The sequence below is a fragment of the Anthonomus grandis genome, chromosome 2, assembly GCF_022605725.1.
Source record: "Anthonomus grandis grandis chromosome 2, icAntGran1.3, whole genome shotgun sequence".
NCBI classification, from domain to species: Eukaryota; Metazoa; Arthropoda; class Insecta; order Coleoptera; family Curculionidae; genus Anthonomus; species Anthonomus grandis.
In genome coordinates this window covers 36516681-36534590 of record NC_065547.1, presented here as the reverse complement: position 1 = coordinate 36534590, position 17910 = coordinate 36516681, and the positions used below count along the sequence as shown (strand labels likewise).

General features: G+C 35.5%; 1 protein-coding gene across 3 annotated transcripts in view; it reads right to left on the bottom strand.

Annotated features, from left to right (window-relative positions):
* Positions 1–706: 706 nt before the first annotated feature.
* Positions 707–17910, bottom strand: part of LOC126748598 (CLIP-associating protein 1-A) — a 77258-nt gene continuing 60054 nt past the window's right edge. For all 3 annotated transcript variants that reach the window (XM_050457945.1, XM_050457954.1, XM_050457962.1), the window contains 4 exons: positions 10089–10242; positions 9858–10035; positions 9591–9794; positions 707–1460 (listed from right to left, as the gene is read on the bottom strand). In XM_050457945.1, the coding sequence (XP_050313902.1) occupies positions 1239–1460; positions 9591–9794; positions 9858–10035; positions 10089–10242 (758 nt within the window). In that variant the 3' untranslated portion in view covers positions 707–1238. The remainder of the gene's footprint in view (positions 1461–9590; positions 9795–9857; positions 10036–10088; positions 10243–17910) is intronic.

Genomic DNA, 17910 nt, shown 5'->3' with positions numbered 1-17910 from the left:
AACCACTAAAATTATACCTACTCTATACCACACTAGGTAGTTGGAGCCAGCTTGGAGCCAGTTTCTTGGCGGCCAAGATCTCCTGACTTAAACACAGTAGAATATTTTTTCTATTATTCTTATTGTATTTAAAAGCAACAATTAATTGATCGCGTTAATATCTATAGTGAAGTTAGCCTTAATACATTTGTTAAAAATCCCATTTCAAATTTGCATAAATATGCTATAAAGAGTATAAATGCTGGAATGTATTTTGAAAATGTATATAACACATTTTCAATGGTTTTTTACTCATATTGTATTACTCTACTCAAGAATTTACTACAGAGTTTAGCAGTTAAGAGTTTTTTACTGTCTGACGGTAGCCGCCATCATTCAAAAACCCACGAGCCGCCACTGTGTTTATTTCTACCAATGAGGAAAACATACCTATGATGTTTAAAACAGTCTAAGCTAAAAGAAATGGTCTAGAGGAATCCACATATGATTATGAACCTACCAAAATATAAAAACATAGTTTAAATTTTAATAATATGAAAACAAAAAGTATAGTTTTTGCAAATATTCATATCCCAACACACCTTGTTAAATACAAATGCTTGAACCTTTTACCAGGAAACTATCACATCAAAATAAATAACCTTATATAAACATATTGGGGACACAAATGGATAGCCTACAATTTTTTGCAATAAGAAACCAGCAGTTTAAATAATCATTTATTGATAAAGATTTCAAAAACTTGCATTTACAAAAGAAAAAAATATAATATGTAGAATAGTTATAAATACAGTTAGGTAAAGCTTGAAAATTGTTACTTACATCATTATTTCCAAATATATACAGCGCGCGCACATTAAACTTATACATAAATAAAACGAAACAATATAAGAATTAAAATGACGGTAATAACAAGTTATAAATTAGATTTTCTTCTTAATAGCTACAAGATTAAATAATATAACAAACAATGTAAATCACAAGCATACCTAAACTACCTACCCTCATAATAATTTACTAAAGGTATTAGTTAGTTCTATGTCTTTGAGGCGTTTTAGAGCAATTATTTTTTTAATTAGAAATAGAATAGGGGTATAATAGTTTTCAGAATCAATAAAGGTTAATTAATCAGCATAAATTAAAATTGTAATATTTCACAGAGTTTACAACAAACATTCAAGGGGATAAAAGGGGTGGAGATTCGAGAAGTGACCTTTTTACCTCAAAGACAACAACCACTAAGCCACATCGTTCTTGAGTGTCGAGTTATTTGAATTCTTTGCGCTGTTATTGAGACTATTATTTCGGCTTTTGTCGATGTAAACTTTTAACAGCTTGATTTTACTGCCGGTCAGGCTGGCGGTGTATGGGGCCATTCGCTCCTCGCCCACTGCTTTATATAAAGCCACCATACAAAAAATGGAGCTTTTGCGCACTGGGCTTTCGTTATGGTCCGTACTCTGTAATTAAAATTTAAACATTAATGTATAAGAATGAAATCGGATGAAAAATCTGTATTAAATATTGTATAAAAAATCAAATTAAATGTCTCGAGGTACTTAAAATGTTGCTCCTGTAGGATTTAGCATCTACTTTAAGTAATTTTAGTAGAAGTGTATTATGATCGAATATTTGTGAATAAATAAATATTTTCTCCGAAAAATTGGTCATTTTTTTATTCTTTGAACACCATTTAAATCCTTTAAAACTTATAAATAATATTTGGCAATCGTAAAAGATGTGGTCGAATTTTAATTTATAAAAATAAATAATTTTCAAATTTAATTTTGTAGAATTAGAGAAAATATATAACAAAAAGTTTTGAGGACTGAAACATGAACTTTTAAAGTTTTTGTATTTTCTTGAGAACGAACAAAGTCACAAATATTATAAAAAATGCACAGAATTGGAAAGCACCGGGACCTGATGGAATTCACAATTTCTGGATAAAGAAAGTAGGGTGTACACACGACCGATTAGCCAAGTTTTTTAATGACATATTGATTAATCCTCACATAATGCCCGTCTTTTTTTCACAGGGATCAACTTCTCAATTTTCTGCCAATATTTTTTATTCTGTCCAAAGACGTTCTTAATAAACAGGATCCCGCAAAATACCGCCGAATTACCTGCTTACCAACGATGTATAAGATTCTTACTTCGTGTATTGCCCAGATGATCTACGAGCATTGCGAACACAACCAAATTATTTCAGACGAGCAACAGGGGCATATAATGAATGCTATGGGATGCAAAGAGCAACTGATCATTGACTCTGCAATAGGTAGTGAAGCCTATACCAAGAAAAGAAATCTTTTTATGGCTTATATAGAGTATAAAAAAGCCTTTGACTGATGTGCCCCATAGTTGGCTTCTTCTAGTACTAAAAATCTACAAAATTAATCCACATATAACTCATTTTTTAGAGCACGCAATGTCAACGTGCAGTACTATGCAACTAAATAAAGCAACCTGCCATATCAAAACGCAACCCATCCGAATAAAAAGAGGTAAATTCCAAGGAGACGCGCTAAGTCCTCTTTGGTTTTGCCTAGCAATTAACGCTCTGTCGCGAAGATTAAACTCGGCCAACTAAGGATATTCTATCAAAAACAACAATGCCGATATTATTAAAATAAACCATCTGCTTTATATGGATGATCTAAAACTCCTGGCAGCCACAAAAAAAAAACTGGACGAAATGCTTAAAATCGTTGATGAATTTTCGACAGATATTAATTAGGATGAATTTTGGGATGGATAAGTGTCGGACTCTTAATATCCGAAAAGGGAAGGTGAGTTAATGAAGGTGATTTTCAGATGGTGAATGGAAACTAGTTCCAGTCAATGCAAGTAGGGGAGACTGATAAGTACTTAGTGGTTAAACAAGCACAAAAAATTAACCATCGGACCATGAAATAAAAACTTATAATAGAATTTTTAAAAAGGATGACACAGTTGCCAAGTACTGGACTTAATAAATAGCGAAAATATTTCTAAGGCAATTAACACATACGCCTGTTCAGTGCTGCGCTATTCATTTGGTGTAATTACATGGAGTAGAACGGATATTACAAAGGAAAATAAGAACCCTCCTTACTAAGTATAAATACCATAATCCCAGAAGTGCGGTTGAGAGAACCACGCTACCACGATGCGAGGAAGGAAGAGGATTATCGATCTAGAAAAGCAATTGGACGAACAAATTAATAATTTAAGAAATTATTTTTTAGAAAGTCTGTAGATTCGCCTTTCCATGCAGCTATTTTCCAAATAGATGAGTTTACCACACTTAAAATGAAAAATGAAGAAAATCTAATAAACCATCAAAGATCAAATGACAACATACAGAACTGGAAACAGAAACCTCTGCACGGAAGACATATTAACAAGCTCATGCAAGAACATGTTGACAAATGTGCAAGGACAGAGAGTTCACTCTTAACCATCCAAGATTAAGTTATTTTAACACGTAATTATCTAAAGTTCATAGCAAAAGATCCAGGTATTGAAGATGACCGATGTCGATATGGATGCCAAACATCTGAGACAATCCAGCACGTAACAGGAGGTTGCCAAATATTTGCGCTCACAGAATACAAAGAGAGACACGATGCGGTAGCAAAAATTATACATCAAGAACTCGCTCTAAAACTGAAAGTTCCGCAGAATGAAAAGCGTCCTTATTATAAGTATGTTCCAGAAAGGGTTCTGGAAAATGCAAACTTTAGGCTTTATTGGGATCGTACTATTATAGCTGATCAAACTGTAAGTAATAACAGACCTGACTTAGTTTTAGTGGATAAGCAGCATAAGATAACATCTCTTATCGAAGTGGCTATTCTCAATACCAACAAATTAGTTCAAAAGCACGCAGAAAAAAATTCATTCAAGTACCGCGACCTAGAAGTAGGGCTACCGAGGCAATGGCAAATGAATACTGTTAGAACGGTACCAATTATTATAATGTCGACTACGGGAGTCATACCAAAGAAGCATTGAAGAACCAGGTCTCAATTAACATATATACAGAGAGCTACAGAAAGCGATGCTATTAAATACAGCCCGTAAGGAATTTTGTAAGGAAATTTCTGAGAACCAACACCATTGATCGTTACCACGGGCCGGATGACCTGATAAGGGCTTCCACAGAGCTCATTCCCTTTGATACTTAAGTATCTGGGTTGAGTAAATGCTTCTCTCTGAGGGAGTGCGAGCCATTTTGGCTGAAAAGGTTTGGAACCAATGGACGGATTCCCCCACATGGTATTTGAGTGTTTCTAAAAGCATCGACTAATATTGTAAGTATTCAGCGCCACTGACTGAAGATCGAATAAGAATAATAAATTTCAACCATCTTTGAATATTGCAAGGGCAACAATTTTTTTTTTTTCATTTTACAATGATAAAAACATTCTGTAGACTTGATTTTGTTATTTGTTTACAAAAGAAAGTTGATGAAAAAATTAAATTACAAGATTTTTTTTCTTTGCTTTTGTTAATGTGAAAAAAAATGCCTGACTATTTTCAAATACCGAGTATGCAGCGGAGCAGAAGAGCGGCGGCCCAAGAATATGAAAGGCGTTTTTCAGGCCAAAGATTACCAAGTTACCAAACTTTTGCTAAAGATTTTAATTATTCAAAAGAAAAGGATCGGCTTCTCTCTACTTATATTCACGTTAAGAGAAATCTAAATAAAGAATGTTTGGAAAACAACGTTTTGAACATTGTGTGTGAAAATCCTAAGACAAGTGTTAGAAGTATGGTGAATACCAATGAAATGAATTGAATGAAAAATTTATACCTACATACATATATTTTATCCAACAGGTACAAGAGGAAGACCAGATATCTAGAGTTGCTTTTTCCAAATGGGCATAAGCGCACAGAAAAACGTTTCCTCGAATTTTGTTTTATGAGATGTTGTTTTTAATTAATAAACGAAATTCCCATGACCAGGCTATCGAAAATCCATATTCCGTTAAGCATGCTCATTGCCAACAAAAATTTGCACTGTTTGGTATGGCCTTAATGGATAATTCCTTAATTGATCTCTACGTATTTTAGCAATGGTTAAATATTGTTATTTATTTCAACTATATACAAATCTTTTGCCTGGTTTTCAACTAGAGCATCATATAAATTTATGAGGAGTGTATTTCCAACATGATGGTGCTCCAGCACATTTTGGTGTAGATTTAAGGAAACATTACATATGGCTTAGCTAAACTCTTTGATAGTTCGAGCCGAAAGAATTTTTTAAATAGAAATGCTATTTATTGAAAACACAAATCTTGATTTTTTTTTTTAATTTGGTGAATGATTGCTGACAGTGCTTTCATTTTAAAAAAGATCCACCCTGAATAACTTCTTAAAAAAAAAACAAGTCAATTTAGATATACAGGAGGAGATAATTTTATATTTGACAAAGTTCTGTCAATCACCTCCAGCTAACCACACCTTAATATCTCAAATGGGAACCTACATCGTGTGACATATAATTGTCAGCAGCACTAAAATATGTATTCAACGGTGCCAAAAAAATTAAATCATGTCCATTATTTAAGAACTATATAAATGTTATGTCTAAAGATGTATCATGGTAAAATTTTTTTACAAAAAGTCCAAGTCTGATAAAAACATAATTTTATATGCCTAAATAAAAATTATATACAGGGTATGAATTAAATACAAAAAAAAAGAATAAAAAAAATACATAACACTCAATTTATATTTCTTGTTTACCAACTTCCGAGAGCGTGCCACATTATTTTTTTATCTTATCTTGTTCATGCTTTGTTGTAGTGTTATAAACAGTTTATACCAACATCAAATCTACAACATATTTGTTTACAAGTCAAATTGTATGTATGTATGCAGTTGATTCTGGAATTAATTTTTTTGTAGATACACTTTTAGCTTTAGTTGTACTAGTGACTATCATGAAAAGTGTAGTTGATCAGCAAAATTTAAAAATAAACCATTGACGAAGCAATAAGGGCTTTTCATTTGTGCAAAAATAACAAAACCACCCATATTGTAATTTTCCTGATATTGTACTTCTGACTGAGCACTGGTTGAGGCCTAGTGAATGTTTTTTAATATCTGATTATGTTCCTATATCAAATTTTTGTCGTCAACAATCTATACATGGAGGAACCATGATCTTGGCTAGGCAAACAATTGAAACGATTTTTTGTAATATTGATAAGTATGATAATCTTCTGTTATAGAGAATGTTCTGTTTGAATTCTCTCTTCCTTTTTGTAAGCGTTTTATTTTATATATTCTTTGTGTTTATAGGAAGGAGATATTGCTATGTTTCTGGACAAACCTGATTCTCTTTTATCCCAGTTGTCCCTACACTCTAAGGTTATATTGGCTGGTGACTTTAATATCAACTACACTGATGAAACCTTGCCACATACTTCTCTTTTAAGTATTTTAAATTCTTACGACTTGAAAATGCACGTACTTTCTCCCACACGAATAACTTCTTCATCTGCAACTACAATTGACTATTTCTGTACAAATTTTGATGACGTTTTATGCACAGTACTCCCATCTGGTATTTCCGACCATGAAGCTATTCTTGCTAAAATGCCATATAATACTGTATTATCTTCATCTCATTATATGGGAAGAATTTTCAGCAGGAGAAGTTTCAATGCTTTTTCTGCTGCTACAGCTTCGGTAAATTGGAATGCACTTGAAACGGCTTCTGACCCACTCACTTTATTTTTTCAAGTTCTGTGTGATAAGATCAATCAGTGCTTTCCTAAAATGAGGCTTAAAACTAAGAAACGAAAACCATGGGTTACAAGAGAATTTAAGCTAAAAACCTCCGTTTTTTGACTAAACTGTGCAAATATACCACAAATGAAAATATCCTTGTATATCATCAGAAATACCGTAGTCTGTACAGAAAGACAATTAAAGCAGCAAAATCTAATTATTATAGGGATGGCTTAAATGTCATCAAATAGGCAAAGAGAGTGTTGGTCGATTATTAATGATTTTAGACATTGCCATAGAAAAGTATCTGAACCGGAGTTAAGACCTGACATTTTAAACGACTATTATTGTGATATACCTAATATCTTGCTTAAGGGCATTCGTAGTAACATTGATCCCTTACACTATCTTCAACAAGTGTCGGTTGAGCATTCATTTTTCTTTCATCCTGTCGATCTTACCGAAGTAAAAAATGAAATCAAACGCCTAAAAAACCATAAATCATCTGGAGCTGATGGGATATCTTCGAGGTTGTTACTCTTTTTGCCTGATTTAGCCTTAAATGCTTTAGTTTCTGCCATAAACAATTCTTTACATATTGGCATTTTTCCTTCATGTTTAAAAGAGGCAGTGGTTATCCCTCTTCATAAGGGTGGAGATTTGGATCAGCCTTGTAATTTCCGTCCCATTTCTATTTTGTCTACCCTCTCTAAGATAGTTGAAAAACTTGCAAAAAGCAGAATTTTGTCCTTTTTACATCAAAATGGCATTTTGTCTGCAAATCAGTTTGGATTTCAAGCCGGTAAAGGGACTCATGATGCTGTTTTAGCTTTTTGGAGAGCGTTTATGTGTCCTTGAATTCTGGAGAGTCATCGGCGGCAGTGTTTTGTGATCTATACAAAACATTTGACTGTGTGGATCATGAAATACTGTTATCTAAGCTTGATAAACATGGTTTAGGGGCAAGGCGTTGCGATGGCTTGAGTCCTATCTATCAAATTGTACTCAGAAGGTTACAGTGTCTGGGCGTTTGTCTGCTTCTAGATCCCTAAAATGCGGCGTTCCCCAGGGTTCAGTGTTGGGACCACTGTTATTTTTACTGTATGTGAATGACTTGAGTTCATTGAAACTGCAGGGCAAGGTGGTTCAGTTTGCTAATGATACCACCATACTATGGAGCCATAAAAATTCTGATTATATTAAGACTTGTATCCTTGAAGACCTTCAGATTTTATCAGGGTGGTGTGCTTCCAAAAGGCTCGTGTTTAATGTAAGAAATACGTCTATTATGGGGTTTAAGTACGATGTTTAGGGTCTGATGTTTGACGAAAATCCCCTCTTGCAGAATAAAGAGTGCTGCAAGTTCCTAGGAATTACCATTGACGGTCGCCTTCGGTTTGAAGATCATATTTTACATTTAGCTGGGAAATTATCTTCTGGATGTTTTTCAGTAAGAATGGCAAAACAAGAGCTGGGAGGGGTGGTTGCACGTTCAGTGTACTTTTCACTTATTGAATCTTATATTCGGTATGGCTTGCCTTTTTGGGGTTTAACCAATAAGGGGCTACTTAACATTATCTTTGTTATTAAAAAAAAGCAGTTAGATACCTGTGTTCTGCTAAGTTAAGAGATTCTTGCAACCCCTCTTTATTTCTGAAAAAATCCTAACTCTTTTTTCACTCTTTATCTTAGAAACAGCTGCTCTTATTCACAAAATTCCCAAACTACCCTCTGACACTGGCCATTTGACTCGTCGTGTAAATGATGTTCCCCTACCTATTCCTACGTCTTCCCTTACCAAAAACTCATTAATTTACATAAGTAAAAAAATTTACAATCATGTTCCTCTATGTGTTAGACATATATCGGATGTTTAATGATAGGACATGTTGACATGGACATGTTGGAAAGTTTTTTTTTTCCTTTTTTATTCTCTAGTTTTGTCAACAAGTTTACCTTTATTTAGTAATTGATTGTTTTATTTAGTTATCATTAATTCAAGTATGTTCAAAAAGTTTTGTCTTCTTGTGTTTAATTTTGTTCATAGTTTTGTCAATTTTTGAAATTGTATTTTTGTTTTGTTTTTTTTTTTAAGCTTGTAGGTTGCTTGTAAACAAGATTATTCTTACGTAATATAGCACATTTTCTTTCTTTCTTTCTTTCTTTCCTATTGTATTGACTACCAAGTACTCCTATCACCACCTAGGTCCTAGAACATCCTGTAGTTAATGTAGAAAATAGACAATTTTTTACAAATATTATTGGCTTAAACTTATAAAAATAAGAAAAAGAAGGTTTCAAGATACATTCTTCCATATCAAGAGAGTTTTGGTGTTTTAGATTTTGTCAAACCCCTTTTTCACTTATTTTTCAATCGTATATATATTAACACATTATTATATATTTCAATTTACATGTTCAGTAAAGGATATTGTTACATACCAATTCTTGGAACAAATGCAAAAACAACGCCTAGATACACCCAAATACATACTGCGACGGCTGCTACTACCATAATTTTTTTATTGTGTTATAAATATTTAATGATTTCCTTTGTTTGTTTTTTGAACCTTTGGAATGTTTAAAATATTACAAATACATACATTTAGTTGTGCCCCAGTTTTGCTTATCAGTAAATAAATAAATACATAAATAAATAATGTCTTTCTTATATAGATAAAAATTATGAAAACAAATAGGTAATATAAACACTATGAGTGATTTTGATTTTATCTGAAAACCACCAATGGGCCTGAATTAAAATGAAATCGGATGTTTTTCATAAACTGAAATAACAATAAAAAGGAAATATGTGTTAATTAAGGGCGCACGAAAAGGAGGAAAGGATTTTTTACCTTTATTATCCCAGGCATAATGTGTTCCAAATGCTTGTCAGTAATTTCATCTGGATTTGCCTCAACTAACTTGGTTAACATTTTAATGGCACCTAAATCTTCCGGATATGGACTAGTTCTGATTAGAGGGCCGAGAGTTGACACTATAGTGTCAAACGGACATACGACCATCGATGCTGCCGTCGCTTCTGCCTCCCTTATTACCTAAACAAATAAGAGAATACCTAATTATTTACAATAATTGCTTAGAGAGTTTAGAATAATTACCTCTCGTCTTTCATCACTGTGGGCTTTTAGCACTTGAATAATAATCAGTTCTACGAAACTCTCCCAGCTGCTTCGCATGTGCGGATTCTGGAAAATCGCGGCTAACGTCTTAAGCACTATCAGTCGACTCTGAAAGTCCGGCGATGAAAGATGATCTATCCATATCCTTAAAAGTTTTCTAGAAATGAGCTGTGTGAGTAAAAGAGAGCATATTTTGAGCTGAACACATACTTAAAATGTTCTACGACCGCCTCGATGTGACCCTGCCTGATTATATCAAGAAGTTGTGATAGAAGATTCCGTTTTTCATTAGGTGGAGTTACGTGGTCTATACAGCATTTTTCTATCACTTCTTTAACAATGGCTTTCGAGTCTTTTATATCACCTAAATAAAACAGAAAATAATGGTTAGTTGGACTATTACAGGGTTCAAATTCATAAATATAATTCTCACAAAGATTTTATTTTTGAAAATGATTATTTATTTATGATTATTGTTAGACTCTGCATTGATTAAATACAGTATTATCATTCGACTTTTATTAGAGATTAAAATTATGCAAAATTATTTGTGTTTGGAATTGGCAAATTTAAGGGGTATTTGAATGCACCGCCAATTTTGTTAGAAGTATTGATTATTTTAATTGACCAATAACAATCCATATCCGCGTGCATGCGTCAATGATGGCTTGGACAGGTGCACGCTTCCTCCCGCGAGAGACGGGCTTTTTGATCGGTACCATCGTACGATACGCATCGAAACATAGAATAGCGTGTGTGTCGAGAAAACTGGCCGGCCAACCATCTAATCTACAGTTCTACATATACCAATTCATCGAGTGTCAGGTAAGTCGTTATTGACGCCGTAAATTTGTAATTGTTTTCTTTTTCTTATTTTCTTTTGCGTGTGAAGTTCACGCTGGTCCTTCAATACCTATTATTTGTCCTTTCCAAAAGGAGCCCCCCAAACATTTGGTCCTTCGAGCCGGATAAATCGAATCGTCCTTAAAATTTACAGTCTATTTAACTATCCAAAAGTGTTTAATCGCAACCTTGGTTTGAAGTCCATAGCAAGACGCAGATATTTCCGTTAAAAAAAACATTTGTTTACCATTTTTTATAGCAACGCTTGACCAAGTAGCATTCCTATGACACTGGTGTCGATTTCCATTTGTCCGAGTAATGTGCGGTTGCAATAACCGATAACCGGTCAGTTTTTAACCCATTGTTGTGACAGGTGACAAGACATAACGTCAATGTTTTGTTATTGTTTACCTAACCCAATTTTTGATTGTTTACCTTTGTGATTTTGCCCAATAGAAATTTGAACTTTAACTCTTTGATTGATAAAAGTTCATTTTTACCGACCAATATACCCTTTTGTGATTCAACGTTATTCCGGCGTTGTTTATACCAGTGATTTATCCACAAATCGGAAGATTTGTTTGGATACCCCATTCCATTAACGTTTATTGTGGAACGTTAAATTATTAGTGCTTCATTCCTTTGTGATATTCGACGTTATTCCGGCGTTGTCTATACCAGTGTTATATACACAAACCTAACGATTTGTCTGGATACCAATTTCCATTAATTCCATATTGTGGAGTTTTATTTAGTATTTACCATTCTTAGTTACCATCATGTCTACAAATCAGCCAGTAGCAGCTAAATTAATAAAGAAGCGTCAGTCCTATATTAAACGATTAGAAGCCATATATAATTTGGCTGTTGAGTGTCAAAACCATCCTTCCAAGTTGAATTTACTGAGAGCCCGCGCTGAGGATTTCCCTAGTATTTGTTCTTCTTTTGAGACTTTGCATTTAGACATTTTAGCTTGCTCTGATGATGACAAACAGGATGAGCAACATTCTCTTGGAAATACCTTTGATGAAAAGAAATATGTTGTTCATTCCTTGCTTCGAGAGTTACTCCCTCCAGTAGATGTTGTACCAAAAAGTGGCTGCAAAAGCAACAACCACTCCTTTAGTGAATTGCCAAGTGATGATCATGATCTTGACCTACCTAGAATTAAAGTCCCTGTCTTTTCTGGGAACAGAAGAGACTGGCCTGCCTTTTATGATCTATTTCGAACCCTTGTCCATGAGAAAAGATCCCTTTCTGATATACAAAGATTCCAACATCTCCAAATGGCTGTTCAAGGCGAAGCAGCTGAGCTTATTAGAAACATTGCCTTAACTGAAGCTAATTATCCTGTGGCTTTTAATGCTTTAATTGAGCGTTTTGAGAATAAGAGAGCCCTAGCAACTGACTATTGGCTAGCTATATATAATGCACCTCCAGCCAAAACTCACTCTGCCGGTGATCTGAGAAGACTTATCACTACCTTTTCCCAAAATATGGAGGCTTTAAATTCCTTGCAAGGAATTGATTTGTGGGATTTTACCAAATTAAATTTGCTATTGCAAAAAATTGACCCTTCCTTAAAAACCCGATTTGAAATTGAATGCAGTGATAAACCCATTCCCAGATATGGAGATTTAACTAGATTTTTAAACAAAACATGTAAAGCCTTGGAAAATAGTGTCCTTCTTAATGAGCCCAAAGTAGTATCTCAATCCAATTCGAAACAAAAGGAACCTTATGACCCTAATAGATCTAAAAGAGTGGTTCCAGCCAAAGCTTATATGACCAATACCGAGCAGAAATGTTTGTTCTGCAACCTGAGTTCACACCCCCTTGTAAAGTGTACCAAGTTTATTGAAGCAGAGGTTTCAGCAAGATATTCCTTTGTTAAACAGCAGCATATGTGTTTCAATTGATTCTCCAGGACTCATAGTGTTCCTAGATGTCTTGGAACCAAGGTTTGTAAAATTTGTTCCAAGAAACACCATACTTTGCTGCACTTCCAACCTATCAATGATGTTTCCAATGTTAGTAAACTCAAGGAACCCCCTACTGTTAATGCCACTTCTGTAGTGCCTTGCTTGACAAGTGTGCTTTCCCATGAAGAACCTACTTTGTTTGCTACAGCTGAAATATCAGTGTACAATATTTCTCAAGATTTGTTTCCTTGTCGTGCTATGCTTGACTGTGCTAGTGTGGCTAATTTTGTGACCTTATCTTGTGTACAGCAACTTGCTCTACCCATTACACCTAGCCAAATTCCTATTCAAGGCATAAACAATATGTCTACAGCTTCGTCATTAGGTACAGTTAAGCTAAAGGTTTTGTCCACAACTGGCCCATGTTTGGAATTTGAAGCAATTGTTGTGCATTCCATTTGTGAAAATACCCCAACCTTTCCAATTAATCCCTCCAAGTGGAAACATTTGAGAGGTCTTGAATTAGCCGACAAGAATTTTGCTGTACCCCATGGTATAGATTTGCTCCTAGGTGTTCCTTTGTTTTCCGAGATTATTCTCCCAGGTTTTAGGAAAAGTATCAATGGTAGTCCATGTGCTATTAAAACCATATTTGGATGGATTTTAATAGGTGGCAATAATACTCCCACTAATGAATTTGTGTCATTGTGTACCTATGTGCCAAGTACCATCCCAGTTGAAAGTCCTCTTGATATCAATTTGCATAAATTTTGGGAGCTTGAGGATGTTCCAGATAAGGTTCTCTTGAGTCCTGAGGAACAGAAATGTGAAGATTTCTTTGTTTCCACTTGTTCTCAAAAACCTGATGGACGCTATGTAGTGCGTCTTCCCTTTAAGCAACCAGACATTGACTTGGGTGATACCAGACATCAAGCCTTGAGACGTTTCAATTTGTTGGAGAACAGATTGATTAGAAATCCAAGTCTTCGAAGCTTGTATAACGATTTTATGCAAGATTATTTGGATCAAAACCACATGATACCCTGTACTTCCGCTGACAATCTTTCATATTATTTTCCTCACCATTGTGTTGTCAAAGATGACAGTGGAACTACTAAAATTAGAGTTGTATTTGACGGATCCTCAAAAGGCTCTAATAACCTTAGCTTAAATGATGTTTTATTGCCAGGTCCAAAACGATATTGTTACCATTTTGTTAACCTTTAGATTTTTCCCCATTGTGTTTAGCACCGATATTCGCCAAATGTATAGAATGATCGGCATCCATGAACAAGATTTAAAATACCAAAAGATTTTATGGAGGTTTGATCCTTCAAACCCTATTCAAGAATATACCTTGTGTACTGTCACTTATGGTCTAAATTGTAGTCCATATTTGGCAATCCGAACCTTACACCAATTAGCCAAGGATTATGGAAAAGAATTCCCCCTTGCTCGTGACATTCTTTTAAAGTCAACTTACGTGGATGATATAATTGGTCTTGGTCATTCAGTTAAAGGAATCTTAGAACTTCAGAAGCAATTAACAGATTTACTCTTTTGCGGTGGGTTTGAGCTTCGAAAGTGGACCTCTAATTGTAAGGAGTTGTTATCCCTAGTGCCTGAATCACATCAACACAATATCTCCTTTAATGACAATGCCAATTGTACCTTAAAAATTCTGGGGTTACAGTGGAACCCAGTGTTAGATGTATTTTCCTATTCAGTAAAACCAATCGCGCGTGAGTGCACCAAAAGAGTTATCTTGTCCGAAATAGCCAAGATTTATGATCCATTAGGGTTTGTAGCTCCAGTTGTATTAGTTGCCAAGTGCCTTATTCAGCGTCTTTGGATTCAAGGCGTTGGATGGGATGAAGTTCCTACTTCAGATGTCGTTAGCCAATGGCAAGTGTATGTCTCCCAACTTCCTTTATTATCCTCATTTGCGATTCCACGTCACGTAACTATTTCTGATGCTGTTTGCGCTGAATTACATGGTTATTGTGATGCATCTTTGTTAGCCTATGGTGGTGTCTTATACATGAGACAAATTGATTCTGAAGGTAACGTACATGTAAATTTACTATGCGCAAAAAGTAAGGTGTGTCATTTAAAGGTTCTATCCGTTCCCCGATTGGAGACATGTGCAGCTTTGCTTCTTTCCAATTTGATGCATTTTGTGATTACCAATTCTCCCATTAAATTTGACAGAATCTATGCTTGGTCTGACTCCAGTGTAGCCTTGTATTGGATTAAAAGTCATCCTTCCCGGCTTAAGACTTTTGTAGCCAATCGTGTTCAGCAGATCCAAGATAGAATTCCTCCCAATAGGTGGTTTCACATCAGTGGTGTAGGAAACCCTGCTGATTGCCTTTCTCGTAGTTTGTTGCCCAAGCAATTGCTTGACCATCCGTTATGGTTCAATGGCCCCCCATGGTTAAAGTTGTCTCACGAACTCTGGCCAACCCCTTTAGAGTTCGATCCAAAGGATAATCAGATTGCGCTTCAAGAAGAACGCAAAGTTACTTGTAATTTAACCATACCAGAAAATTCATGTGTTGTAATTAGGCTGCTTGAGCGGTTTTCTTCCTTAAAAACTGTTCAACACATCGTAGCATATTGCATACGGTTCCGGGATAAAGGTCTAAAGAAAAGATCACTTCCCTTATCCCAAAGTTTAAGTGCTGATGAGATATATCAAGCTACTTGTATCATTGTTAAATCTGTCCAAGACAAAGTCTTTGTTGAGGAAATTAAATGCCTAAAAACCAATTTAGCTACCCCTAAACCCTTTAGAAAACTTGCCCCGTTTTTGGACTCCCATGGAGTCGTCAGGGTGGGCGGACGTCTGCGCCATTCTGATTTACCATTTGATGCCAAGCATCCCATGCTTCTTCCCAGAGATCATCAGTTGACCTCGTTAATTATTGAAATGTTTCATAAAGATCATGGCTATCCTGGTCCACGTCTTTTACAATATCTTCTAAGACAGCAATTTTGGATCTTACCTATTGGTAGAGCCGTAAATTCTGTCCTATCCCAATGTTTTAGATGTCATAGAGTGAAACCAATTCCGTTTTCCCCCTTCATGAGTGATATACCCAAAGTTCGTATTTCCCAAGTTAAACCATTTTCACAGTGTGGAGTGGATTATATGGGCCCCATACCACTTACCATGTCTAGGCGTAGAGGTGTTCAAAGCCAAAAGGGCTATATATGTCTGTTTGTGTGCATGGTTACCAAAGCCCTACACCTAGAAGTGGCGTCCGATTTGTCCTCTGAATGCTTTTTAGCGGCATTTAGACGCTTTGTTTCACGTCGTGGCAGATGCTCTGATATGTACAGTGACCAAGGCACCAATTTTGTAGGTGCTTCCCGAATGCTTTTGTCCTATCTGCAGGGTTCGGCGGAAACGTTGCATATTCAATGGCACTTTAATCCGCCTTCCGCACCACATTTCGGAGGCCTGTGGGAGGCAGGTGTTAAATCGGTTAAAGCGCATCTTGCGAGAGTGATAGGTCAACAAGTATTATCCTTTGAGGAAATGTCCACTGTTTTGGCGCAATGTGAAGCCATTTTGAATTCCAGACCACTCTGTGAGATGAGTTCCAACCCCAATGATTTAGAGTGTCTGACTCCTGGTCATTTCCTGACCATGGAAGCTCTTACCGCCCCTCCTGATGAGGCACTAATCGATATCCCTTTTCATCGACTGAAACGTTGGCAATTGATTCAGCAATTGCACCAAAGCTTCTGGAAACGTTGGTCTTTGGAATACCTAAATCGATTGCAACAACGCAATAAATGGACTCTCCCTGACCGTTGTCCAAAAGTTAGCTCTCTTGTTGTAATCAAAGACAATAACCAACCCCCTCTTAATTGGCTTATTGGTAGGCTGGAAAGGATTTACTCCAGTCCCGATAACGTTCCCAGAGTTGTGCAAATTCGTACAACGAAAGGACTATTGGACCGACCCCTAATAAAGGTTTGTCCTTTGCCATCTCAATAAGTTTGAGACCATTCTTTGTTTATTTTATTATTATTTTTTTTTTTTCCCTTTTTTCATTATTTTCTCGGTTGTGTGTTGTTCTACCAATGGATGAAATTATAATTTGAATTAGCTAACCATTTTTATTTTGTTGTTTATTGAGGAGTTTTGCTATGGAAATCCTTATCAGGTGTGATTACACACTTGACCTTTTAAGTTGCCTAAGAGAAAAAATTGTATTTTTTGGTGGGCGGAATGTTTGGAATTGGCAAATTTAAGGGGTATTTGAATGCACCGCCAATTTTGTTAGAAGTATTGATTATTTTAATTGACCAATAACAATCCATATCCGCGTGCATGCGTCAATGATGGCTTGGACAGGTGCACGCTTCCTCCCGCGAGAGACGGGCTTTTTGATCGGTACCATCGTACGATAGGCATCGAAACATAGAATAGCGTGTGTGTCGAGAAAACTGGCCGGCCAACCATCTAATCTACAGTTCTACATATACCAATTCATCGAGTGTCAGGTAAGTCGTTATTGACGCCGTAAATTTGTAATTGTTTTCTTTTTCTTATTTTCTTTTCCGTGTGAAGTTCACGCTGGTCCTTCAATACCTATTATTTGTCCTTTCCAAAAGGAGCCCCCCAAACAATTTGCCTATCGTATTACGCCTATACAGGGTCCTGCAACAGTGCGTCGGTCTTCCATAAAGCCTGAAAAAATAAGGTTAAACATTTCTAACCTTTTAAAAAAATGTTGGGACCTGATAGCGCATATCTGTAAAATATTTTGAAGTATACAGGGTGCTTCAAAAAAGTAGGGCGATATAAGCAGCATTTTTTTAAAATGGAATGCCATTCCTTTTATTTTATTTTTAAGACCACCTTAGGCTACCTAGTATATGCGCTAAATATGGCTGATTTGTCATGCGCAGTTTGACTGCATGCGCAGTTTGACTGCAATAATTTTTTTTATAAAAAAATCTAAAAATCATTACATCATTTAATTTCATCTTGATACTAGAAATGTTAATTCAATGTCAATATTGGACTTAATTGGGATTCTAGAAGAATGGAGAATTACTTTGACTTAAATTGTTTCCTTCTGTCATATACAAGGTGTTCGTAGTTAGAAATCATATTTTACGAATTTGAAAGCTCCATTTCTCGCTTTTTTTAAATGGAACGCCCTGTATATTTTTTATCCATTTAATGAAGATTTAATACTTGAACATTTTTTATTATGTATTTTTTATTAGCTATCTTTAGTCGTTTT